The following is a 26,666-nucleotide window of genomic DNA, read 5'->3' as shown; positions in this document are numbered from 1 at the left end:
TGGTATCTCCGTGTAGGTAGAGAGCAAATGCTGTAAAATAAGTTGTCTTATTATTTATGTCCATGAGCTTCATGGCTCTATCTGAGGAGGGAGTTAATACATTGCGGCCTGTAGACCATTCTTTTATCATTTGTTTACTGAGTCTTTCATGGGAGAATACAATATATCGACTTGTGTGTTCGGAACATATTGTCACTTTTTCATGAGCTTTGATGATTGGGTGAGGAAACTAATTGCCTTAGAAAAACAGTTGAAATGCAATGAATATACTTTTGTTTAGCCTTTTTTTACACTCAACAACGTGAAAGACCACGTGATCTACACTGTCAACCATTTAACTCTGACAATTTTTCTAGAAAATTTAGAGTAAGGAAAAAAATTAATCTAGAGTGACTAGTGATGGATCAGAAAGGGAGATCTTTAGTTAGAGAAGTCAGTACTGAGAAACAAGGAAGAGAGAGGCAAGCAGAAAGCGGCAATCAATCCACATGACCCTGAACTTATTGAATTCAGGATCTATACTTTGTACCTCTTGGAATCATAAAATAATTCCTCAGTATGCAGAGCTGAGTAAAATACTTGGTTTCTGCTACATCTAGTTGAACACCTTTTGGAGATTCACATGAACCATTTTGGAAGGGTGAATCTTTGCACCATTTTGTAAAATTAGCATTGTTCTGCAGAAACAGGCAACTGTTTTCAGAAAGCAAAAAAGCTGCGGTTACTTGCAAAACACTGGCAGTTAGGTGGCAAAAACTTGTGACAATCTGCTGGCAAAAGCCAGTTTCTGGTTAATTTCTTCTGACAGAGAAGTCAAAAGTCAACAGGTGACTAGCTTTGACAAATTTACATTGCCATGGTCTTCATGACAACCAGTTTTCTCACTCTTCACATATACACAGAGCCCTGGTCTACATGTGGGCTTTATTTCAAAATATCCCCTCTTAGGTCAAATTTATAAGCGGAGCAACCACACTGCCAAGTCCGTTATTTTGAAATAACGGGTTGCAGAATTCAAAATCTGTACCCCAGGAATAACGTTAATTCCGAAATAGTTATTTCAAAACAGTGGTAGTGTGGACTCTCGGATACCACTATTTCAAAATAACTACTCCCCCGAGTAATTCAAACCAATTGCTCCCTAGTGCTTCCTGGGGCTCTACGGCTGAGGTAGCACATCCACATTAATGGAGTCTGCCTCGGATTCATTTCGAGGCTTCCCCGTAGTGAGGACACACTATTTTGATTTTGTTAAATCAGGAGTTAAATCCTGGGTGTCTGGCTGGTGAGTCTTGCCCACATGCTCAGGGTTTAGCTGATCGCCACATTTGGGGTCGGGAAGGAATTTTCCTCCAGGGTAGATTGGCAGACGCTCTGGAGGTTTTTTGCCTTCCTCTGTAGCATGGGGCACGGATCACTTGCTGGAGGATTCTCTGCATCTTGGGGTCTTTAAACCATCATTTGAGGACTTCAATATCTGAGATCTAGGTGAGAGGATTATTCTAGGAGGGGTGGGTGAGATTCTGTGGCCTGCACTGTGCAGGGGGTCAGACTAGATGATCATAATGGTCCCTTCTGACCCTAAAGTCTATGAGTTAAGTCAAATTTAGTAATTTCGAAATAGTTTCCTAGTGTAGACATGGCATTATTGTTTAGGCAGAAACATCGTGCTGTACATTATTCATATTGAAGGGATCTAGGGAAATTTTCCTGAACTAGTGAAATTTGTTCTTCTCTCTTAGTTAATGTAAAGCCTGTTGCAGACAATGTATCCCAGATTAATACTCTTCCTCAGAGACATTTGGCCCCTGGAGTTTGCCATACTATCCCAAGCATTTTCAAAATTAATTCTTGGTGCAGAAATCCCTATGCGAGGGCTTAATGCCCCCTGCCTCCAAATGATGCTTTTCCGGTCATGATGTTGCAGAATATGGAACAGTCTCTTTGGTATAAATAATCAGTCGTGCTGCTCCCCTCCCTCCGAAAATCTCAGACAAGTTTTATGTGATTCTAGAGAAGCCCTGTGTCATTACAAAGGAGCTTGCTGATGCTGAAATCTTTGAGGGAGAGGATGTCTGTCTTCACTGTGAAACCTCCAAATCAGACAGCCCGGTAAAGTGGTGCAAAGATGGGAAGACCCTTAAAAACTCCTCTAAGCATAAGATCAGCCGGTCGGGATTTGAAGCCACACTTGTCATTCATGGGACAGAAGAGAGAGACAGTGGCAGATACGAGTGTGAGGCTGGAACAGCTAAAAGTAGTGCAGTTGTCACGGTCAAGGGTAAGGAAGTTTGGAGTGATGCTGCCTAACATAAAGGTCAAAATAACAATTTAACAGCAAGATGCAACTAAACGGAAAATTAACTCCATCTCTTCACACACTGATGCAGGTTATGTTCGGACTAACTCAGCTTGACACTTTCCAGACAGGGCACAAAGTGTAAAATAGACAAAAATGTGTATTCTGAGGATGACATGAGCATTGGACTGCAAGGATAGACAGGGGCTATGATTCATTTACTGAGCTGAAAGGAGAAACACCCTTCTCAGTTATGCACATTGATTTTCAGTCAGCTTCCTTGTGTGTTCTGATCTCCCATGCATGTTGCTGAGTCCTCCAGGTATGCGCAATTTCCAACTGAGTTCTGGAGAGTAGAATTTTTGCCCCAAGAATGGAATGAAAAGCTGTCTTCACAGAGTGATGAAGGAGAGTTGTATGGTTGTTGCTCATCATGGTTTGTCTGTTATACTTTTCTACCACACTAAGCCCTGGGAGTTATTTCGAAATAACTCCCCTTATTTCAAAATCACACGAGAAGCGTCCGCACTACCAAGCCTGTTATTTCGAAATAACGGGTCATGGGATTCGAAAGCTGTACTTTTCATCAGGAGTAACACAAATTCCAAAATGGTTATTTCACAGTAGTGGTAGTGTGGACGCTCCGGTGGCACTATTTTGAAATAACTCCTCCCCGGAATCATTCGAAGTAATTTCTCTCCAGTGCTTCCTAAGTTGAGGTAGTACATCATCAGAGCCTGCCTTGGATTAATTTCGAGGCTCCCCTGTAGCGTGGACACACTATTTCAAAATTATTATTTTGGGAGTTATTATTTCGAATTTAGTTATTTCAGAATAATTTCTTACTGTAGACATGCCCCTAGGGAACTGATCCAACAACCATTACAAACAACAGAAACACACTGATTTCAATAGGAACTGGATCTGACATGGGGGAGAGAGAGTTTCTTTATCAAGAAAATGAAATACAAGATTTTATGTTACACGGCTGCTACAATTCATTTGAAATTTCTCCTCTTGTGAGTTGAGGGATTTAAATAAATGGATTCAGAAGATCCCCAGTGGAATGGTAGCTTTAGATGATCCATGAGATAAGGACACGTTATAACACACCACATCCAGCTAGCCTAAGCCATGAAGTTCACCCAAGAGCTCCAGAATGAGGAAGTGGTCGGTACCATATGAAAGGTGCGAGTGTGCCAAAGTAGGGCTGAAAGTGGAACGGAGGGAAGGAGCTGTTGTTCTTCAGCCAAGCAAGGGCGTATGATGAACCTGAAAGTGTCAGTCCCGGGATGCACGTTTGTAACCTTGTGTTAGAAGACAGCAGTGAATGCATTTGTGAAAACACAGCCCATCAAGCACCACCAGCACTTTCTACTGTGACTGATCTGAAGCGGGAAACCCCACTAAACTGTTCCTCTTTCCTCTTCCACGGTCAACACTAACAGAAACTTTGGTGGCCCCCTACTTTTCACTAATTCACTTTTCGAACTGAACTCACTCTTCCTGACAGAGGCTGTGTAGCGATCATCAGTGAGACACTTTTATCTGCCTGCTCCCCTTTCTCTGTGTACGCTGTGTAGCGTTTGCTAAGTCAATACATCTTCACGTCCTAGGAGAATGTGTCTGGCTTCCTGTAAGGAGAAGAGATCCTTGACTGGGCAGATGAATGTGTCAGCTGTTGGCTGTTATGCTGATTGTCCTATCCTTGTGTTCTCTTCCTGTATGTATTCATTAACCTTGCTCGTTCTTGTTCTTTTTTTTTTTAACGGCACTGGCCTAGCTCTGAACACCTGTCTGAAGGGTCATCCAACATCTCCTGCCCCAACTGACATCTGGAAAATGTAGTATTGGAGAAGGGATACCTTTAACTAACTGCAGTGACAAAAATGGTGTAAAAATTCCCTTCTTCTGTGTATTCAGTATTTCACAGCATGAAGCAGGCATGCAAATAGTAATATCGAGGGGTTGAAGGTGCTCCATTTCTCTCAGGAGCAGGCCCCTAAAGAATCTCTACAATACATGTGCACTACTTGTGCTATTAAATGTTTAAATGTATGTTTAAATACTGTGTGTGTCGTTACTAATCATGAAGATGCCCTAAAATATGTATTTGGTCTCCAGTTTTACTTTGAACTGTGTTGAACTGACAGCTAGCGATCTCCAAGCACTTTTTCGTGCTGGCATTCTGTGGTTCTACACCTTTGTGTGTGCTGAGGTACAAAGCTAGAGTGTGATCAGGTATTCTTGCATTCTTGAGTGGTCACCGTCTGCAATTCTGCGTTTTTAGCTCTGCCGGTTCTTTTCAAACGAGAGCTCCAGAGTGAGGAGGCGAAAGAAGGAAGTCAAGTCAAACTGAGTTGTGAGCTCAGCAAAGCTGGCATCCCTGTGAAATGGACAAAGGGAGAGACGGTTCTCCTGCCCGGGGACAAGTACCGGTTAAAGCAACATGGCACAGTTGCAGAGCTCATTATTCAGGATGTACAATCGATCGATGCTGGAGACTACACCTGCAGCACTGGGGAACAAACGACAACTGCTCGGGTGAAAGTAAATGGTAGGCGGAGCTGGTAGATTGCAGGTTATTTGACTTATGAAGTTATTTAACACACATGCTATAACTTAACAGCAGTTCTTCATTGTGGAGGAGAGTTACCCAGTTAGGATTCATCATTCAGGTTTAACACTAATATAAATACTCGTCAATATCTGTATTGTTTTAGTACAATTTCACATTATACATCCAAGTCGGTAACTATGTAACATCTTTGATTTCTGCTTAATTGAATCATCTTTTCCCTGTTGTACATTTGGAAGCTTAGGGACACTTAGGGTTGCATCCCTGACCACCTTGACTAGTAGTCATTGATGGACCTGTCCTCCATGAGCTTATCTAATTCTTTTTGTATTCCAAATATACTTTGGGCCTTTATAACATCCTCTGGCAATGAGTTTCACAAGTTAACAGGTGTGCATTGGGTGAAGTCCTTCCTTTTGTTTGTGTTAAATAATTGAAAAGAATTTGCACTTATTCCATATGTGAAGATACCACATTGCCAATCACAAGTATAATCATATTAATTAATTAAATAATAATAATTAGTTGCAAACATACTGGCTGTCTTTCTTGACTGCAGTGAAAGGGAAGACCATATCAGGACTTTGTCATATGGGGGTGCTGGATATAGTCTGTCCGCAACATTGATCACTTCTGGTTGTATGTTTTAGCCCTGCCCGTCCTTTTTAAACAAAACCTTCAGAACACAGAGATGGAAGAGGGGAGCACGGTAGCTCTGCGCTGCGAGATCACGAAACCCGAGGCCCACGTGGTGTGGAAGAAGGGAGGCGCCATACTCGGGGAGAGTGCCAAGTATGAGATGAGGCAGAAGGGTTCTGTGGCAGAGCTGTTCATTCACAACGCAGAGCCCGAGGATGCGGGAAGATACACATGTGATACCGGAGAGCAGCAGACGACAGCTCAAGTCAAAATTCATGGTAGAGGTTTTCATCATTTTCTGTTGTTGTTAAATACGTCGTGTTTATTATGGCCTTGCCCAGGGGCTGACTACAATGGCCAGCATTGTATAAGCTGCCAAACAAACACAGAGAAGCGGATAATTCCCGTTCCAAAGAGCTGACAGTCTAGACCAGGGGTGGGCAATAAAACGGTGACAATTCACCAGGGTTAGCCCCTGGAGAGCCATTGCCACTATATTTACCTGCACCTCCACAGTTACGGGCGATCACAGCTCCCATTGGCCAGGAACGGCGATCCGCAGCCAATGGGAGCTGTCATCCCCTGAACATGTTAAGCGCAGATAAATACGGCGCTGTGGGGGCCCACCAGGGCTAACCTTTGCAGACTAGATCCAGCCTGCGGGCCGGTATTTGCCCAACCCTAGTCTGGATAGAAGGGTCTGATGGTGGGTTGTAGGCAAGGACTTAATACATAAGCAAAGCAAAGGGGCAAAACATTGTGTAGCTCCATGACTGTGGGTGGTTGCATCTATGGACACGCAAGTAAATCAAGCATCTGGTTAACTCTGGCAAATTGCATCTGGCCCATGAGCTGCGTATTGCCCACTCCTGATCCAAGCTGTGAAATCATATTATGCTAATGCACATCATATAAATGCATGCTCCTCCTTCAGCCCTGCCTGCACTCATCAAGGAAGAACTGAAGAACGTGGAAGCCACGGAAGGTGGAGCGGCCACTCTGCGCTGTGAGCTGAGCAAAGCCGCCCCAGTGGAGTGGAAGAAGGGGGCGAAGGGGCTCAGGCCAAGTGGCAAGTATAGAATGAGACAAGAAGGCACCACGGCTGAGCTGGTCATACATGATCTAGATCTGAAGGATGCAGGAGACTACACGTGTGTATTTGGAGAGCAAAAAACCACAGCAGCCTTAACAGTGAATGGTAAAACATCATAAATAAACTGTGACATTTCTGAAAGTTCCCCTCCCCCCTTTTTTTCCTATTTCCTGCCAAAATTTGCTTGTGTCCTACTTGTCCATCTCTTTATTCATCTTTGCCCATCGCGTTGTGGCTCCCATGTTCACTTGTCCTCTCCCCTGACAGAATTCAGTGCATGTGTGTGCAATACAAAGTTTTCAAAAGAATGCTACCCAGGTAAAGACAGCGCATGTATGTTTTACTGAAGTAAATATTGTCTAACAGCATTACCAACACTTCCACTGCTTGGTGGGCTCTGAGAAGACATTTAGGGGTAAATTAGAGCTAAATCACAGCACAGAACACAGAGTCAGGACTGGGGGCTATAAACAAACTTTATGGGACTGTTGGAAACTTGGCCACGACTCACGATAAGTGGACATCCAGCTAACTAATATCATGCCAGGTCACAGATGTAGCCAGACCAGAGAATGCTGGACTAGAGAGGTTCAACTTGTAGTTCTGAGTTTGCAGCATTTGGATGAAAATTCTGTTCCGTCTGCATCCCTCAGCCGTACCTGTACGTTTCAAAAAAGAACTGAAGAATGAGGAAGCCACTGAAAGTGGAACAGCCACGCTGCACTGTGAGCTGACCAAGCCTATTGACTCAGTCGAGTGGAAGAAGGATCAAAAGGTGCTGAAGCCAAGCAGCAAATACAGGATGAGGCAGGAAGGCCGCTTCGCTGAGTTGATTATCCAAGACCTAGATTTGGCAGATGCTGGAGATTACACGTGTGTGTGCGGTGACCAGAAGACAACAGCTGCTTTAACAGTGAATGGTAAATGTGCCCCAAATTAAGTAGGTTGTTTTATATTTCTGTACTCTGAAACTCCAGGGGTTGTCATTCCTCATTCATATTGATCCATGGCTGCTCCTCTGATCCCTTGTTCACTGCAGTTTTGGAGAGGGGACTCTTATCCTTGGCTTTGTGGTGACATTGGGTCATCTTGATAAAGAACATTCCCCCATGTTGTATTGACTTGCTGTAGTCCATGCTACATTCCCTTGTTTTGTTTCCTTTTATATGTGTTAGGTTCCTCTTTAAAGAGCTTTGTTATTCTCCTCATTGCTATAAGCTGTCTCCATTCTAGGAATGATGCGCAGGTGTTTAACTGTTTCTGTTGCTTAGGTTCCTTCTTTTATGGCTTTGAAATGTGTGACTGGGGGGGGGAAGATGGGTTATCATGATCTAATGACCCACAGAAATGCTCCTGCTCACGTCTGGTTCTGATCCCATCGCTGTCTCTGTTGTGTCCTTCAGCCTTGCCTGCACTTTTTGTAGACGCGCTAAATAACCAGGAAGGCGCCGAGGGTGGGACAGTCACCCTACACTGTAAACTGAGCAAGGCCGCCCCGGTGCAGTGGAAGAAGGGACAAAAAGCACTCGGGCCAAGTGACAAATACCAAATAAGGCAGGAGGGTCCATCTGCTGAACTGGTGATCCGTGATCTGGATAGGACGGACGCTGGAGATTACACTTGTGTGTGTGGAGAACAGCAGACTACAGCTACCTTGACAGTGAATGGTAAAACAAAACACGCTGCATATGTTCCCGTTAAAACAATAGAGCTCTAATATTTCCTCCACGTTCCAATGATTTATCCCCATCTCCATTCCACCCCGGTATCTCTGTGTTTTGGCTTTCTTTATCCTCCCCTTCTTCTTCCCCTTGCGATCAGCATGTAATTGCATTCAAAGGCATTGGATGTACAAACATCAAAAGAGGTACAGGCTCCTTTCCTGTTCTTTCCCCCAATTCCAATTCAAATGCAGTCTAGTCTTCCCCTCTGTATATTGGGTGGGCAGAAGGTTTTTCCGTAGGGATCGTGTTGCCAAATGGAACTCTAGTCTCTCCCTTCCAGTTACTTGGAATGGTGGGTCTGGGTTTCTGAGGGGGCAAGATGATGATTTTATCATCGTAGGTCATTGTGTAGAGGATATTTTAGTGAACATTATTAATTTTAATAATACTGTAGATTCTATCACTTATTTAGAACTGTTTGGTGGCCCCTCCAAAATATTTTAGCTCTGCAAAAAGTTGGCATTGGGGTTTCTAGTTAGGTTCCTCTTTAAAGAGCTTTGTTTTAGAGCTGGGGTGGGCAAAATATGGATCTCAGACAGGCTCTCTGCCTGCCCTGCTCCCAGAGGCTGCTCAAAGCAGCTGTCTACAGGCGTTATGTTTTTCTGGGAGTGCTGGGAACCTGCAGGTGATCGTGTGGGAAGAGGCTTGGCATGCTGCCCCTGCCCCCAGCACAATCTCGCAGCTCCCATTGGCCAGAAACCTGCACCCATACTCCTTCCCATCTCCTACACCCGCTCCTACACCCAAAGCGCCCTTCTGCACCCAACCTCCATCCCAGTCCTCACACGTCCTCCATTAACATCATGGAAAAGTGCGGACCTTGACTACTTTCCAAACTTTTAGAGTGGCCCCCTCATCAAAAATTATTACCGACCCCTGTTTCAAGAGAACACAGAGGCTGTGTCTACACTGGGCCACTTATTCCAGAAAATCAGCCGCTTTTCTGGAATAAGCTGCGAGCTGTCTACACTGGCCCTTGAATTTCCGGAAAAGCAACGACGCTCTACTGTACAAAATCAGCCGCTATTCCGGAAAAACTATTCTGCTCCCGCTCGGGCATAAGTCCTTATTCCGGAACACTGTTCCGGAAAAGGGCCAGTGTAGACAGCCCAGTAGTCTTTTCTGGAAAAGTGCGTCTACATTGGCCACAGACGCTTTTCCGGAAAAAGGGCTTTTCCGGAAAAGCAGCCTGCCAGTGTAGACGCTCCTTTTCCAGAAAAACTGAAAACAGAATAATATTCCGTTTTAAGCATTTCCGGAAATTCATGCCAGTGTAGACACAGCCAGACACTGTCTATATCAGAGACTAACCTACAGAGATGTTATTTACGTCAAGGGGAAAACATTTTGGGCGTAGTATTGAAAAGTGGTCTCTGATTGTATTCCTGTGATTTTGCTGAGACAAACACTTGCGGCTATGCAGCATTTTGCTATCTAATCATCTGGTTTTCTCACCAAATCAGATTGATAGTTGTTGAAATGCTACAGAATAAGCCTGCACAATCAAGAGCACAAAATCAGAAGCTCAACTGAGACCTTTTTTTTTAAAAAAAAGCATTGCTTGGGACTGCAGCAGAGAGAGCAGGGGCTAACAGGAGAGCATCTGTAGTGCTGAGTTTCTCTGTCCTGATTCCTTCTGTCCATATCACCTTCGCTCTGCAGTTCTGCCCACGCGATTCACTAAAGAACTGACGAATCAAGAGGCTACCGAAGGTGAAAGTGCCACTCTGCACTGCGAGCTAAACAAGGCTGCCCCAGCTGTGGAGTGGAAGAAGGGACACAAACCCCTCAAACCCAGTGACAAGTATAAAATGAGACAAGAAGGGGCTACGGTTGAGTTGATAATCCAAGACCTGAGCATGACAGATGCTGGAAATTATACCTGTGTGTGTGGAGACCAGCAAACCATGGCAGCTTTAACTGTAAATGGTAAACGAGGAAGCGAACTAAAAATAGTTGTATTATTCCTTCTGTTGCTGTGGATAGATGCATTCCTTACCTGGACTAACCTAGCGACCTTTTCCAGGCCTTATTCAGGGCATGTCTACACTGGGGCGTTATTTCAAAATAACAAGGCGAGCAGCCACTCTACCAAACCTGTTATTTCGAAATAATAATATATATATATACATCCCGCTCCATATATTTGAGCTAGGCCTCACAAATAATCATGCCGGCTCTGTGTACATCTTCCCATGTTCTCAAAGACGGAGCAAGTCAAAACATTTCATTTGGAAAGTTTCTCATAAAAAAAATGGTTTTGCTGAAATAGATCATTTCTTTTTTATGGGGGTAAAAAGGCCAAATCAGATTAACGTTTTTTTGTGTCCTGTAGGATATTCCTGAATGCATTTTTCTTTCCAAATGGCCATTTCAAAATGAAACTTTCTGTTTTGACACAGAAAGTCATTTCATTTTGTTACCAAAAAAAATCATATTTATTTAGTTTGAAACTTTTCATGGGAAAACCAAAATGTTTTGGCTGAAAACTTTTGAATGAAGCTTCTTTTTCATTTCAAATTTTACAGGAAAAAACTTGGTTTTCTGGCCAGCTCTACTGATCTTCTTGCTGCTTCCTTTTATACTGACTTGTGACAATGTGTTCATTTCTGTGTGAGGCGTCTGCACCTTTCTGTGAATACCGAGTACATTTCTGGGCAGGGAGGTTATCTGGCTGGCTATTTTCTTTTCTCATATTGATTACTGAGAGCAGTGAAGCTGGCCGACTGACAGCTGATGCTCCAGTTTTGATACCTGGGTAGAAAATATCTAGAATAAAAGGGGAACATTTAATGTTGACTGTTTTTGATTTTTAAACCCACCTGTCCTTGTTGCTGTCCCTCAGTTCTGCCTGCGTTTTTCAAAGAGGGATTGAAGAATAGGGAAGCCACAGAAGGTGGAACAGCCACTCTGCACTGTGAGCTGACTAAAGTCCCTGTCCTAGTGGAGTGGAAGAAGGGGTCAAAAACGCTCAAAGCCAGTGACAAGTACAGAATGAGACAGGAAGGTACCATTGCAGAGCTGTTGATCCGCGACCTGGATGTAGACGATACAGATGATTATGCCTGTGTGTGTGGAGACCAGAAGACTTCTGCTGTCTTGACAGTCCATGGTAAACACAAATTCCACATTGCAAGAGAAATATTCCAGAGACCTTCACACCCTTTGGAAATTCCCTTCCTGGCCTGTTTTTAGGAGTGTTTGTTTTTACCTTTCCTTTTATCCTTTCTCTAGTGCCTGTCTGTATTTTGTTCCATCTCATCTCTCCTTGTTATCTTGTATTAAAATAGCCTTCCTTACTGTGAACTAGAAGAGGGGATACGGATGGCTTCTTTTTCTAGATCCATTCTGTCTCTTTTCAGAGTAAAAATCTATCTGTACTTAGTCAGACAAATGTTTTTCTAGGCTCCTAAGAATGTACTAAATAAAAGTGGCCTGATTTTCAGATCTATTGCCCAAATAAATCTGTAACTTTTCAAGGCTATGTCTACACAGCAGTGTTATTTTGGAATAACGTCAGTTATTCTGAAATAACGTGGTGCGCGTCTACACAGCAAGCCCATTATTTCGAAATACATTTGAAATACTGGGCTTCTTACTCCACCTCCTGTAACCTGTATGAGGAGTAAGGGAAGTCAGGGGAAGAGTGCTCTATTTTGGAATACCTGCTGTGTAGACAGTGCCAAAAGTCAAAATCAGCTATTTTGACTTAAGCTACACAATTAATGTAGCTCAAGTTGCGTAACTTATTTCAAGTTTAGCCCTGTTATGTAGATGTTCCTTATGGTGCCATAGAATACCTTGTTGGTTTTACTGATTTTCAGAGGAATTGAATACTCCCGACTCTCAGAGTGCATCTACACAGCACCCTAAACTCGAAATAAGATACGCAATTTACGCTAGGCAAATTGCGTATCTTATTTTGATTCTATTTCAAAATAGCGTATTTTGAAATTTGGCGCATCTACGCAGTGCCAAATTTCAAAATAACGCACTATTTTGTGACATCCTTTAACCTTCATGGAATAAGGGCTACAGAGATGCCAAAATAGAGTGGCCATTATTTTGAAAAATATTTCTAAATAATGGGTGGCTTGTTAAGACGCAGGGTAGCTATTTTGGGATACCTCCAGTATCTCGAAATAGCCACGCAGTGTAGACATAGCCTCATTGAACTTAATGGATTCCAGAGCCTAACTTGAGGAAATCCTATTTGGAAAATTTGGTTTTCATTTGGTCTTGGCCTTTTTGGCAAAATTAAGAGAATGAACGGTGGTGCCCTGTATGTCTTGGAGTGACAGTGATATGTACCCCTGATAAAATTACACTGTTCTGAAGATGAGTGGTCTTAATGACACTGTTAGCAGCAGTGTTAGTGTATTTGTAGGGCCAATCAGTTGGTGATTCTTAAGAGGCCCTGTTTGGTTTAGATATGTCTGAGACTTTAGATGCTTTTGAAAATGTAGCTTAACCTTTGAGGCACTTCCACCTCTTGTTTCCTTTTCTGTGCATTTTATTCCCCCTTTCTTTCTCCCAACCCAGATGCATTCTTCTCTTGGGCACCAAGCTTACCTTTCCATGGGAAATGGTTCAGAAAAGGGCAACAAAAATGATGAGGGGTTTGGAACAGGTCCCATATGAAGAGAGATTAAAAAGACTTGGACTTTTCAGCTTAGAAAAGAGGAGACTAAGGCGGGGGGATAGTATAGCCGTCTATAAAATCATGACTGGTGTGGAGAAAGTGAATAAGGAAAAGTTATTTACTTATTTCCCACAATAGAAGAACTAGGGGTCACCAAATGAAAATAATAGCCCGCAGGTTTAAAACAAACAAAAGAAAGTTTTTCTTCACGCAGTGCAGTCAACCTGTGGAACTCCTTGCCAGAGGATGTGAAGGCTAGGACTTTAACAGGGTTCAAAAAAGAACTAGATAGATTCATGGAGGTTAAGTCCGTCAATGGCTATTAGCCGGGATGGGTAGGAATGGTGTCCCTAGCCTCTGTTTGTCTGGAAATGGGTGACAGGGGAGGGATCACGTGATGATTCCCTGTTGTGTTCCCTCTCTCTGGGGTATTTAGTACTGGCCACTGGCAGAGGACAGGATACTGGGCTAGATGGACCTTTGGTCTGATCCACTGTGGCTGTTCTTATGTTCTTAAGTTCCTTCCCCTCACAAACTGCCTATGTGTAGCTGCTTATAGGGGCATCTCAAACTTTATTAGTGGTTGAATGCTTCTCAAGAGCAATGTATTTGACACTGAACTGAGAGTTATCGAGTGCTGGAAGTTATGTTTTGATGTCAGGTGTATGGCTAGGCTGCTAAATCAACATGTAAAGAGACGAGGTGAATGACCAACTTCTGGCTCAGTCCCAGGATATTAGAGGCAAGGTGAGTGAGGTAATATTTGTACTGGACCAGCTTCTGTGGGTGAGAGGGAGTCTGTGTACACTCAAAAGCTGCCTCTCTTAAATTGGTCCAATAAAAGGTATTACCTCACCCACCTTGTCTCTCTAGTATCCTGGAACTGACACAACAGGGTTGCCAGCTCTGACTGTAGCTCTACCATGAGATTTTCCACCGTCCCTGATGGTAATGTAATTTTTTTTTTTAAGTGTGTGATTACATTCCACAGGATTGCTTTCAGTAGTCACCAGGATTTGAGAGCAGCCTTCAGCTTCCTGAAGGGAGGTTCCAAAGAGGGTGTAGAGAGGCTGTTCTCAGTGGTGGCAGATGGCAGAACGAGGAGCAATGGTCTCAAGTTGCAGTGCGGAAGGTCTAGGTTGGATATTAGGAAAAACTATTTCCCTAGGAGGGTGGGGAAGCACTGGGATGGGTTCCCTAGGGAGGGGTTGGAATCTCCATCCCTAGAGGTGTTTAAGTTCCTGCTTGACAAAGCCCTGGCTGGGATGATTAACTGGGGTTGGTCCTGCTTTGGGCAGGGGGTTGGCGGGTTCCTGAGGTCCCTGCCAACCCTGGGATTCTCTGATGCTGATTTTGGGAGACTCAAGGCCAGTCCTGAAGGGTTGGCTACTCTCCAGCACAGCCACAACAACTCGGCATACACCACGCTCTAGTAATGTAACAGGAAGGTAGATTAAAGCAGGCTCGTATGCATTTTGATGCACTCTCAGTCCACGTTTCATCCCGCAGCCGTGCCTGCACTGTTCAAAAAAGAACTAAAAAATGAAGAAGCCACAGAAAGTGGGGCAGCCACTCTCCACTGTGAGCTGACCAAAGCTGCCCCCGTGGAGTGGATGAAGGCTGAAAAGGTGCTCAAAGCGAGTGTCAAATACAAAATGAGGCAGAAGGATGCCATTGCTGAACTGACCATCAATGACCTAGGTGAACAGGATGCTGGAGATTACACTTGTGTGTGTGGAGACCAGAAGACCACTGCCTCCTTGACAGTGCACGGTAAAGCCAAAAATCGAGTGGGATTGTCTAAGCTTGCGACTAGAATCACAAATTAAGCTTGTTATCACCTGCCATTTTACATTGCTATTGTATTAATAACAACCGCCATAATTTTTACTTATTTAAATTCCATCATTTGGGTTTGATATAACATTATGGAGATTTTTCTTCTCCTTTTTTTGTTCTTAATAGAATTTGGGGGCAGATAATTAAGTCCTGTCAGAATTACATGCAAGTTTGAGTTTTCCCTTTAATTCCTTTAATCCTATTACTGAAATTTCATTTATTTGAACAGGCAGTTGGAGAGAGGGTGACACATAATAACGTACAATTTTACAAAGTTCATTGGATATGTTTTAAGGTCTAATAGCACTAGGCACTCCTCCTTGAAAATTCAGGACAAACTTTCTCATATATGTCGGACGATGCCTTAACCTGCTACCCCAGAGCTATTCTAATTCTGAGGCTGAACTAAAGAAGCAGACTGCCAATTTGCTTGTAATGTGCTGAAATTAGTGTCCTGGCAAAATGTCAACCAGGGACTCAAATGAGACCCCTGAAATCATTTTAATTTGGTTCTTAGCCACTGTTTGAGACTACCAGTGAACACGCTAATTCACTGGAGCTTTCCCAGCTGCAATTATTCCTGCATTTAAATGCCCTTTCTATTCCTCTTCTGCTCTTCAGTCCTTCCTCCACGCTTTAAAGAAGACCTGAAGGATTTGGAGGCCACCGAAGGCAAAGCAGCCATTCTACACTGTGAGCTGACCAAGGCTGCTGCTCCTGTGCAGTGGAAGAAGGGGTCCAAAACACTCCAACCCAGCGACAAGTTTAGAATGACTCAGGAAGGCACCATTGCAGAACTTGTGATCCATGATTTAGATCTGACAGATGCTGGAGATTATACATGCATGTATGGAGACCAAAAAACCACAGCTGCCTTAACAGTGAATGGTAAATAATGCACCTCAAATTAAGGGCATCATTTTCTGCTATCTGTTCTGTGAAACATAATGGGGTCATCAACTGGGTTACAGCCCTACTTTTAGCCTGCGGTAAATTAGTCTGCATCACTGAAAAGTTAAAATCCATGTGCTGCAATTTTCTTAAATATTGCTGATGAATTTAGCAAAATGTTGGCAGAAATAGAAATAGACTCTTCGTCTTGGTTACACCAGATGGTGGTCAAGCACTCATATTGCAGAAATTTCTACACAGACTTGGAAATACAACCCAGTTTCAACCACTAACCCTTCTGATTTTTGTGTTTAATAGTAGGTGTTAAAATGTTAATATGATTTTTATCATGATAAATGTTACAGGTTGAACCTCTCTAGCCCACCTCTCTGGTCTGGCAACACCCAAGGTTAGGCATAATTTTAGTTAGCCGGCTGTCCACTTAGCATGGGTGCGGCCAAATTTCCCGCGTTCCCATAAAGTTTGTTGACAGCCACCAGTCCTGGCTCTCAATGGCCTGTGCTGTTGATTAGCTCCAGCTTACTCCTAAGTGTCTTCTCAGAGCCCAGTCAGCAGTTGAAGTGCTCGTAATACTGCTAGGCAATATTGATCATTTAGCTAATTCTCTGGTTCAGTACTGGTCACATACTGAGGGTGCCGGACTAGAGAGAGTCAACCTATATGATGTTACATTGCAAGAATGAGGAATATCATGATTAAAGTCATAAGAAACTTTATGTCTCTTTCAGATTTGAACATTGTATTCTATCTTCTATTCATTCTTCTGCTCTACTCTGTGCTGGTTAGGCCTCAATTGAAGAATTGTGTCCAGTTCTGGGCACCATATTTCAAGAAAGATGTGGAGAAATTGGAGAAGGTCCAGAGAAGAGCAACAAGAATGATGAAAGGTCTAGAGAACATGACCTGTGAAGGAAGACTGAAAGAATTGGGCTTGTTTAGTTTAGAAAGGAGAAGACTGAGAGGGAACATGATAGCAGTTTTGACATAACTAAAAGGGTGTCACAAGAAGGAGGAAGGAAAAATTGTTCTCTTTGGCCTCTGAGGTCAGGACAAGAAGCAATGGGCTTAAACTGCAGCAAGGGAGGTTTAGGTTGGACATTAGGAAAAACTTCCTAACTGTCAGGGTGGTTAAACACTGGAATAAGTTGCCTAGGGAGGTTGTGGAAACTCCATCTCTGGAGATATTTAAGAGCAAGTTAGACCGACACCGGTCAGGGACGATCTAGATCAGGGCTACTCAACTTTGGAAGCCCTGGGGCCACAATGATACTCTCAGCACATGCTGAGGGCCACAACTTAAGTGTGGTTGCATATACATGCAAATATATATGCAAATGTATGTAAATAGCTTCTTTCACACTGATGGGCATGAATACAAAGATTAAGGCAAGACTACACAACGTGCAGGTCCCATTTAAGTCAGTTCTGCTGATATTAATAAAATGCAATATTTACCCAATTGCCACCCATATGACTGCACTTCTAATGAGCAATGACAGTCCAGGACTTTAACTACTAAAACGCATAGCAACAGAAGACCATTCTATTGACTCCTTTTTTGTTTTGGCTTCCACCTGTGGGCCGTGTGTTGAGCCCCACGTAAACCCAAACCGCACCGTGGGCCACAAGTTGAGTAGCCCTAGTCTAGCTGGTATTAGGTCCTGCCGTGAGGGCAGGGGACTGGACTCAATGACCTCTCGAGGTCCCTTCCAGTTCTAGTGTTCTATGATTCTAGGATTTCCGTGGGAGGAAATAGAATTGTTGCTACTTTCACTGGGAGTTCAGCAATGCGACCTCCAGTGGCCAGTTAATGACAACGGTAAGTTAATAAACTTGCATAAAGCACGAAAGCCACCAACACTGAACAGGGGCACCACACGCCGTTGTTGTCTTACTCTTCAAAATGCTCTTTCCATGGAAAATTGCAGTCACCAGACACAAGCAATGAGCACGTCCTATCTCCGCACCCCCATTGTGCTGTTGCCAGGGAACGGAAGGACTCTCACTGCTCAATGTGCTCGCTATCAAATCTAGACATAAATCTGTAATCACTGCTACCTCCCCAAGCCATGTGGAAGAAGACGACTGATTTCCTTGGGGGAGGTCCTAGCAGTCATGCTACGTTGAGCCAGGCATATCGCAAGGACACATCGAAAGGAGCCATGAGATACCAGTCAGCCAATGCTGTTTCATTTGTGACCCTATTATTTTATCATTTGTATTACAATAGTGCCTAGAAACTTCAATCAGGTTTAGGAATCATTTGTTCTAGGCCATGGATTAGGAACCTAAGGCCTGGGGACTGGATGGGCCCCCTGGCTTGCCTGGATCTGGCCCCTGAGGCACTGGGCCCCACACCCCAGCATTGGGGGCGTGGCCACTGGTGCTTCTGTCCCCCAGCTGCCGCCCCTCCCCACATGGGGCTGGAGCATACAATCTACTAGGCTGGGCCCCCTAGGCTTTGGTGTGTGAGGGGAATGTGTGGAGTGTCTTTCTCCTTCTCAGCCAGGGGCCACATTTTTTTCCCTTCTCTCTTGTGTGTGGCCCCTGACTGATTTTTCTGTGGGTCAGCAGCCCCCAACCCGAACAAGGTTCCTCACCCCATTGTAGGCACTCCACAAATAGAGTGAAAAGAAAGTCCCTGCCCTGAGAGAGATCTGAAAGACAAGGGCGGATCTCTAGCTGTAACCGTTTGTGGGACATTCTATACACGAGAGCTCTGCCTTAGGATAAGGGCTTTTCTGAACCCCTCCAGCCACCACCATGTGGTCCTCAGCATGGTTAATGCTGCTCCAGGGAAGGTTTTGCAGACCACTTGCGGTCCCCAGATCACTAGTTGGTAATCAGGTGGGTTCGTGTATTCAAACGTCTGTGCCATGTCGTTGCCATCATGTGACAGTTCATGTGCTCTGTGTGTTCTGAACTTCACAGCTCTGCCTGCACGTTTCAAGGAAGAAATGAAAAACGAGGATGCCACAGAAGGGGAGAGAGCCACTCTGCGCTGCCAGCTGACCAAGGCTGCTTCCGTGGAGTGGAAAAAGAAGCACAAGGTGCTCAAACCAAGCAACAAATACACATTGAGACAGGAAGGTACCACGGCAGAACTAGTGATCCATGATGTAGACGTCAAGGACGCTGGCGATTATACCTGTGTATGTGGCGACCAGAAGACAACTGCAGCTTTGACAGTACAGGGTAAAAAAAAAAAAATCAAATGTTAATTGTGTGGTTTTTCTACCTTCTCATGTGAAAAACTCAATCCTGACAGCTTCCTGTTCTGATCTGACCATCGTAGACTCTCCCATAATACAGCCTTCCCATTTCCCGATCTCCATCTAACTCCCTGAAACCCTACTTCTTGTAATTACTCTTAGCCCTCTGTGTTTTTCTCTATCCCCTCTAGTTTGTGCTTACGTCACACTTTTGCTGGAGGGATTTCGCTCGCTTGGGTGGTTTGTGCATTGCTCGTTTTAGACTGAGCCAGGAAAGAAAGCCGCGACTGCAATATTTATATTTCTGAACTGAGAAGAGAGATCTTCCAGTCCTATGATTCTATGATTCTATGATTAGGTTGTCGTTTGTTAACATCGATCTGTCAATTCTAAGGGCTCAGGCTAGTAATACAGCAGGCAAGAGCAGGTTCTGTGCAGTCTTTTTTACATTTCTAACAATGCATCCTGCACATGTGTCTTCTTATTTGGCCCTCATCGTCACAGTATCTGAGTCATTAATTCAGTTTATCCACATAGTCTCCCTGTCAGGTAGGGACAGCACGGCTGACGGCCACCGTGGGCCACAGGGCAAGGTGGAGAGAGGTCGTTCCTGCACCCTTGGAAGGGGCAGAGCCTCAGACGGAAGGGGTGGGTGCCTGCAGCCAGGAACTCCTGGCCCCTTTGAACCTCCTGGCCCAGAGCAACTGCCCCCTCTCCCCCTCACCACCCCTATCAGCAGGGCTGGGTAGGGAAGTATCATCATCTTGCTCATTTTATAGATGGGGGACTTGCCCAAGGTCACACAGAAATTCTATGAGTAGAATTCAGATCTGAACGCCTGTTCTTGGCTGACTGTCACGACTCCTCTCTTTCCGTCCTCCTCCTGGCCAGCCAGACTTTTGCTCTTCCCATCTTGAACCTCTTATGGGATGACCAACTCCATAACGCGCGGATGGATGTTTAGACGTGGAGAGACGCTGGTGACCTTCAAACTCATTTTCATGTATTAACTGTAATTGGCGCATGTGAGACCCTTCCCTCCCTCTTTGTTCCTCAGTCCTGCCGGCCCGTTTCAGAGAAGACGTAAGAAATGAAGACGCCACCGAAGGCGGAGCAGCCACTCTGCGCTGTGAGCTGACCAAGGCTGCCCCGGTGGAGTGGAGGAAGGGGCACCAGGTGCTCAAATCAAGTGACAAACACAAAATGAGGCAGAAGGACACCACTGCTGAGCTGGAAATCCGCAACCTAGAGGAGACGGATGCGGGTGATTATACCTGTGTGTGTGGCGATCAGCAGAGCACAGCTGCCCTGGCAGTACGTGGTAAGGACAAGGATCGGCACGATGTTAACCATTTTCCACCGACGTTCTTAACTGAGGATTCAAGCATCTGTCCTTGTATAATTTGTCCTCCCTGTGTTTTGTCCTTTGTTATGTCCAGTGCACGTAGGAGTCATAAAACCTCCCCACCACCTCAGCTCCAAACACAGTATCTGTGTCAAGGGCCTGATCCACTCACCACTCCTTACAGAACACCTGCGGGATGGGGCCGTGTGGCAGGGTCCTCTGCTCATGGAGGGTGGGTCCCCCTGCTGGCCTTCCGGGGATTAGCTCTGTACTGCCCCGTGCCCATTCCTGGTGTTGTGCTCTGTTTCTCCCTCTCCAGCCCCTCTCTCCCTCCAGGGACAGTGGCCTCAGCTGTCCGGCCAGCTCCTGGTGTGGTTTCTCTGACAGCCCTTCCATTCACTTTCCCCAGGTGTCACTCCCGCCGTAGTGGGTAGATGTCACTCCCTCTGCTCTGCGTTCTGGCTCCTGGACTCCCCACGCAGCAGTCCCTCCTACACCTTCCTGCCTTTCCCTGAGCCTCCTCTGGGTTTGCCAGCCTCTCAACTCTTCTCCCAGGCTGTGTCTACACTGGCAAGTTATTCCGGAAAATCAGCCGCTTTTCCGGAAAAACTTGCCAGCTGTCTACACTGGCCGCTTGAATTTCCGGAAAAGCACTGACGATCTAATGTAAAATCATCAGTGCTTTTCTGGAAAAACTATGCTGCTCCCGTTCAGGCAAAAGTCTTTTTCTGGAAAACTGTTCCGGAAAAGGGCCAATGTAGACAGCACAGTAGTGTTTTCTGCAAAAAAGCCCCGATCACGAAAATGACGACTGGGGCTTTTTTGCAGAAAACCGCATCTAGATTGGCCACGGACGCTTTTCCGGAAAAAGTGCTTTTGCGGAAAAGCGTCCTGCCAATCTAGACGCGCTTTTCCAAAAACGCTTTTAACGGAAAACTTTTCCGTTAAAAGCATTTCCGGAAAATCATGCCAGTGTAGACGTAGCCCCAGAGTATAATTGTGGTCTACCTGTCTCTCTAGCCACACCCCTCCCAACACATCTTGCCTCTTCCAGGCAATTACTGCCCCCTCTCCTTCCAACTTCCTGTCTTTCCATAAGCCCTGCCTGCTCCCACACAGGTGATCTTCCCTAATTAGGGCTTTCCTCTCTGATTTAATTCTTATAGGGCACCTCTACACAGCAAGGCAAAAGTCGAATTAAGATATGCAACTTCTGCTACGTCAGTTGCGTAGCTGAAGTCAAAATAGCTTAATTCGGCTTTTGGGGCTGTCTACATGGCAGGAAGTCAAAGGACAAACACTCTTCCTCTGACTTCCCTTCCTCCTCCTGAAATGAGGGTTACAGGAGTTGGAGTAAGAAGTCTGCCATCTCGAAATTATTTCGAAAGAACAGCTTCCCATGTAGATGTGCCCTTTGTTATTCCAAAATAACACTGCTGGTTAGAAGTACCCTTATATTGCAGCCTTATTGGCTGATTTGTTCAGTCCAGCTTTTGTGAGGAGTACATCCCATAGCACGCCCCAACATAGCTCTCTACTTTTCTCCCCTGCTTACAACCTGCGGCATTTTCTCCACTCCCTTCTTCTACCCATTCTCTGGTGGTTGTGCTCAGTGCTTCGCTTTAATGCTCTGTCTTTTACATCCTTCAGCTCTGCCAGCACTCATCAAAGAAGAACTGAAGAGCGAGACAGCTAGAGAGGGCGGAACAGCCACTCTGCGCTGTGCGTGGACCAAAGCCGCGCAAGTCGAGTGGATGAAAGGGGACAGTTTGCTCAAGCCGAGTGACAAATACAAAATGAGACAGGAGGGCCTTGTGGTTAAACTGCTTATCCATGATCTAGAACTGAAGGATGCCGGAGATTATACCTGTGTGTGTGGAGACCAGAAGACAACGGCTGGCTTGGCAGTGCACGGTAAAACCAAAATTCCAAGTTCAATGACTCACCACCGCATCTGCGATTCCCTGTGCGCACATCCGTGTTTGGGCTTGTGTTTTTATTTGGTAGCTAATTGTTTATATGTATTTATCATTTTTGTGTGTTTTCTGTGCACCGTGTTGCTTGTGTCACCCACACACCTACTGGGAGTGGTTCACTGTCCTATGCAGAAACACTTAGACCACTTACAGAAGAACATAAGAATAAGTGAGCTCTACAGCCTAAGCTGAGAGCCAGCTGGCTTTATAGCTCAAGCTGTAGAGACTCCTGCACTGAGGTCCCAGGTTCTATTCCACCTGCAGGCAGGTACACTTATCTTATTCCTTCATGTTCCATTGTGTGCAGTAATTGTCCTCAACTGTTGGGTGAGGCAAGGAAGCTGGTTGCAAGCTGAAGAGTTCTCGGTTTCCTTTGTTCATGCTGCTTTTTTTGTTTCCTCTTTACAAAGTCATTCTCCTACCCCCCCCTGCATTCCCCTCCAGTCCCACCTGCCATCTGGCACTTACGATGTTCAATGGTCTGTCCATCCATTCTGTGACCCGCAGCCCTGCCTGCACTTTTCAAAGAAGAACTGAAGAACTTGGAAGCCACAGAAGGCAAAACAGCCACTCTGCGCTGTGAGCTGAGCAAGCCTGCTTCCGTGGAGTGGAAGAAAGGGCACAAGATACTCCAGGCGAGTGACAAATACAGCATGAGACAGGAGGGTGTTGCCGCCGAACTGGGGATCCATGATCTAGGTCTGCAGGATGCCGGAGATTACACGTGCGTGTGTGGCGACCGGCAGACCACAGCTACGTTGATAGTAAATGGTAAATAATGTATTCCACATGTGCGCTTACTGCTCTACTGTGCTGGGTCAGACGAAAGGTCCAGCTAGCTAGTGTCCAGTCTGCCAACAGTGGCCAATGCCAGGTTCCCCAGAGGGAGTGAACAGAACAGGGAATCATCAGATGATCCCTCCCCACTCACCCATTCCCAGCCTCTGACAAACAGAGGCTAGGGACACTGTTCCTGCCCATCCTGGCTAATAGCCATTGATGGACCCGTCCTCCATGAATTTATTTAGTACTTTTTTGAACCCTATTAAAATCCTGATCTTCACAACATCCTCTGGCAAGGAGTTCCACAGGTTGACTGTGTGCTGTGAGATGAAAAACTTTCTTTTGTTTGTTTTAAAACTGCTACCTATTAATTTCATTTGGTGACCCCTACGTCATTATTTGTTCCTCAGAGGATTCATTTCCTGGGCTTTTATTTATTTGTGAGTAGCTGAAAAAAGGAGAATGTCTTGTTTCCATAGTACTTAGATCAGGGAGTTTGACAGAATTGCTGGACCTCTTGGCAGGATGGTGGGACCTGTCTCCATGCTCTCAGAAGGGGTGGGGCTAGGGCAGCCAGCTGTTCCCACTGCCTGGACTGCACTGCACCCCCCTGCCAGCTCTTCAGCTGCACCCGCAGCACACTGGTGCTAATTTAAAGGGTCTAGGAAGCTGCCTCTCTGGTTGACTTGCCTGACTTAGATGGCAGATTAAAAAGAAATTCAGTGTTCTCCAAGGTGGAGACTGGCTGGACTGAATGCAGATGTAGAGCAAGGCACATATTATACACACTTCCCCCATTTTTCATAACCCGCCTCAGACCAAGTATGTGTGGAGCTCCCTCTGTGCAGTGACTGTCAAATGAACCTTATTTTCCAGTGTATAATGATATTGATCCCACTCTGAATGGCCAGGGTGAAATCCCCAAACTAGCCAGATCGGCCCCTAAGCTATGAAACGGGAAAGGCCTTTGTTCATGTCGCCAGCCACTCCACCCGATGGACTTTTCTCAGTTTTCATGCCTTGTCTGTTTACCTCACATCCCCCAGCCCTGCCTGTGCTTTTCAAGGAAGCGCTGAAGAGCGAGGAAGTTACGGAAGGTGGAGCTGTCACTCTGCGCTGCCAACTGACCAAAGCTGCTCCCGTGCTGTGGAAAACAGGGCACCGCGTGCTCCGAGCAAGTGACAAGTACAAAATGAGCCAGCAGGGGGCCTTTGTGGAGTTGGTGATTCATGATGTAGAAGTGGAGGATGCTGGAGATTATACCTGTGTCTCCGGGGAGGAGAAGACAACAGCTGCTTTAATAGTACATGGTAAAAAAAAAAGCTCTATCAATAATCAATAGCTAATTTTCTAATATCACTCCTGACCCTCTGCATTGTCAGCCCCTGGAATCATGTTGTGAGCTTGATATTACTTTACCATTTCTCTGTCGCTTTTTCCATCCTATCTGCTATTCATTTCTTTCTAGGGGATAAATTCCTAGTTGAGGGTCAAAATCATAGAATCCTAGAACACTAGAACTGGAAGGGACGTCGAGAGGTCATCGAGTCCAGTCCCCTGCCCTCACAGCAGGACCAAGCACAGTCTAGATCATCCCTGATAGATGTCTATCTAACCTGCTCTTAAATATCTCCAGTGATGGAGATTCCACAACCCCCCTAGGCAATTTATTCCAGTGTTTAACCATCCTGACAGGCAGTTTTTCCTGATGTCCAGCCTAAACCTCTCTTGCTGCAATTTAAGCCCATTGTTTCTTGTCCTATCCTCATAGGCCAAGGAGAACAATTTTTCTCCCTCCTCCTTGTAACACGCTATTAGGTACTTGAAAGCTTGCCATCATGTCCCCTGTCAATCTTCTCTTTTCTAAACTTAAACCCAATTCTTTCAGCCTTCCCTTCCTGGGCTTTGCCAGCTCACTCCTCAAAAAGGAGAAGGTGAAGGAAGTTTCTTTCAATTTTTCTCAAGTTCTTTCAACTTATGTATTGTTACCATTTCTCCCCTACCCCCATTTCGTCTGATGAGCCTCGCCAACTGGGATTCTTCTGCCAGTGTTTTCACCTGCTCTGTTGTGCCCACAGCTCTACCCGCACTTTTCAAAGAAGAACTGAGGAGCAAGGAAGCTGCAGAAGGTGAAGGGGCCACTCTGCGCTGTGAGCTGACTAAGGCCGCTCCGGTGGAGTGGAAGAAAGGGCACCAGGTGCTGAAAGCCAGCGAGAAATATCACATGAGACTGGAAGGTGCCGTTGCAGAGCTGGTGTTCCATGAGGTAGCTGAGAAGGATGCAGGAGATTATACCTGTGTGTGTGGAGACCAGCAGACCACCGCTACCTTAACAGTACATGGTAAAAAGTCAGCTCATAACGCAATCAGTGGTTTATTCTTGTTTTATTCTGCTTCCTCCTGAGAAACAAATTTGGCTATAAATCCTTGCTCTGCATCCACATTTCCTTTATCCACCTCATTCACAGCAACTCCTTTTGTTTGGAATAACGTTCCTTGGCTCTGAAGAAATGGAGGCAGTTTATGCAAAAGACCCTATCCAATCCCACTTTGCTTTATCTGACACAACCCACGGCTCCTTTTCTTCCCTGAAGCATGGATTTTTCCTTTCCTCTGACGACTCCTTTTCTTCTTTTCCCTGTCCTCCTTCCTGAATTAACACTTGTTATGCATGAGGCAGATTTAGCAGAAATTTGCACTTGGGTTCTTTTTCTTGTAGACGTTATTTGTGTTCCACATGGATGTTTTTATTTTGCAGTATGATTTCTGAGGAGATAAGTGAGAAGCCAATACTTCCTGGTCATATTTTAGAGGTTTTCCGTGTGCCCCCATTTAAAACGAGGAGCGTGTGATTTATGTTTGCTGTCTGGTTGCTTTTACTATTCTAGTTTGTAAGTTGTCTGAAAAACACATCGGTGCCCCAGCATTCAAGAGCTCATTTCCCTATGGCTAGGATAATATTACATCTACCAGCATGAATTGTGAATTCCAATACCATAAGCCCCACGTCTCAGTTGTAAAGTTCTTGTCAGCAATAAGGCACTGACAATAAATGGACCCTGGACAGAGCCATGTTATTCATCATGGACAGTAAGTGAAAACGTGGTCAAACAGTAGCAGGAGCTGTTTTCCGTCAAGGTTCGGTGTGTCCGTCCTGTGAGAGCAGATGTTAGGACAAGATCTGTGAGCAATGTCTGACTGGAAATATCATGAAAAAGGAGGAGAAATTAAGATTCAAACACTGGAATTTTGATGCCCGCTTTGTTCATGTTGCCTCCCTCAGCCTTGCCGGCACGTTTTAAAGAAGAACTAAAGAAGGAGGAAGCCACCGAAGGTGGGAACGCCATTCTGCACTGTGAGCTGACCAAGGCTGCTCCGGTGGAGTGGAAGAAAGGGCACCAGGTGCTGAAAGCCAGCGAGAAATATCACATGAGACTGGAAGGTGCCGTTGCAGAGCTGGTGCTCCATGAGGTAGCTGAGAAGGATGCAGGAGATTATACCTGTGTGTGTGGAGAACATCAGACCACGGCTGCTTTAACAGTACATGGTAAAATATTTTGTCATAAACTCTGTCTAATTTTTCTTAGCACCTGCTTGCTTGGGAGTATAACTTGGCCCGTGTCC

The 26,666-nt window shown here is 45.2% G+C and overlaps 1 protein-coding gene across 40 annotated transcripts in view; it reads left to right on the top strand.

Annotated features, from left to right (window-relative positions):
* The window catches only part of OBSCN (obscurin, cytoskeletal calmodulin and titin-interacting RhoGEF), a 316,457-nt gene that overhangs the window by 112,260 nt on the left and 177,531 nt on the right, over positions 1-26,666 (top strand). For 13 of the 40 annotated variants that reach the window (XM_075922913.1, XM_075922903.1, XM_075922914.1 and 10 more), the window contains 17 exons: positions 2,015-2,281; positions 4,590-4,856; positions 5,528-5,794; positions 6,451-6,714; positions 7,263-7,529; positions 8,013-8,276; positions 9,996-10,262; positions 11,179-11,445; positions 14,485-14,748; positions 15,436-15,702; positions 18,658-18,921; positions 19,996-20,259; positions 21,934-22,197; positions 22,767-23,030; positions 24,089-24,352; positions 25,121-25,384; positions 26,326-26,589. The exons of 4 other annotated variants lie outside the window; for them this stretch is intronic. In XM_075922913.1, the coding sequence (XP_075779028.1) occupies positions 2,015-2,281; positions 4,590-4,856; positions 5,528-5,794; positions 6,451-6,714; positions 7,263-7,529; positions 8,013-8,276; positions 9,996-10,262; positions 11,179-11,445; positions 14,485-14,748; positions 15,436-15,702; positions 18,658-18,921; positions 19,996-20,259; positions 21,934-22,197; positions 22,767-23,030; positions 24,089-24,352; positions 25,121-25,384; positions 26,326-26,589 (4,509 nt within the window). The remainder of the gene's footprint in view (positions 1-2,014; positions 2,282-4,589; positions 4,857-5,527; positions 5,795-6,450; positions 6,715-7,262; positions 7,530-8,012; positions 8,277-9,995; positions 10,263-11,178; positions 11,446-14,484; positions 14,749-15,435; positions 15,703-18,657; positions 18,922-19,995; positions 20,260-21,933; positions 22,198-22,766; positions 23,031-24,088; positions 24,353-25,120; positions 25,385-26,325; positions 26,590-26,666) is intronic. 23 more of the 40 variants (XM_075922928.1, XM_075922927.1, XM_075922924.1 and 20 more) reach the window with 18 other exon arrangements.

The sequence above is a fragment of the Pelodiscus sinensis genome, chromosome 2 (assembly GCF_049634645.1).
Source record: "Pelodiscus sinensis isolate JC-2024 chromosome 2, ASM4963464v1, whole genome shotgun sequence".
Taxonomy (NCBI): Eukaryota; Metazoa; Chordata; order Testudines; family Trionychidae; genus Pelodiscus; species Pelodiscus sinensis.
The sequence above is the reverse complement of the archived record's forward strand: the minus strand, read 5'-3'. Positions and strand labels throughout refer to the sequence as shown.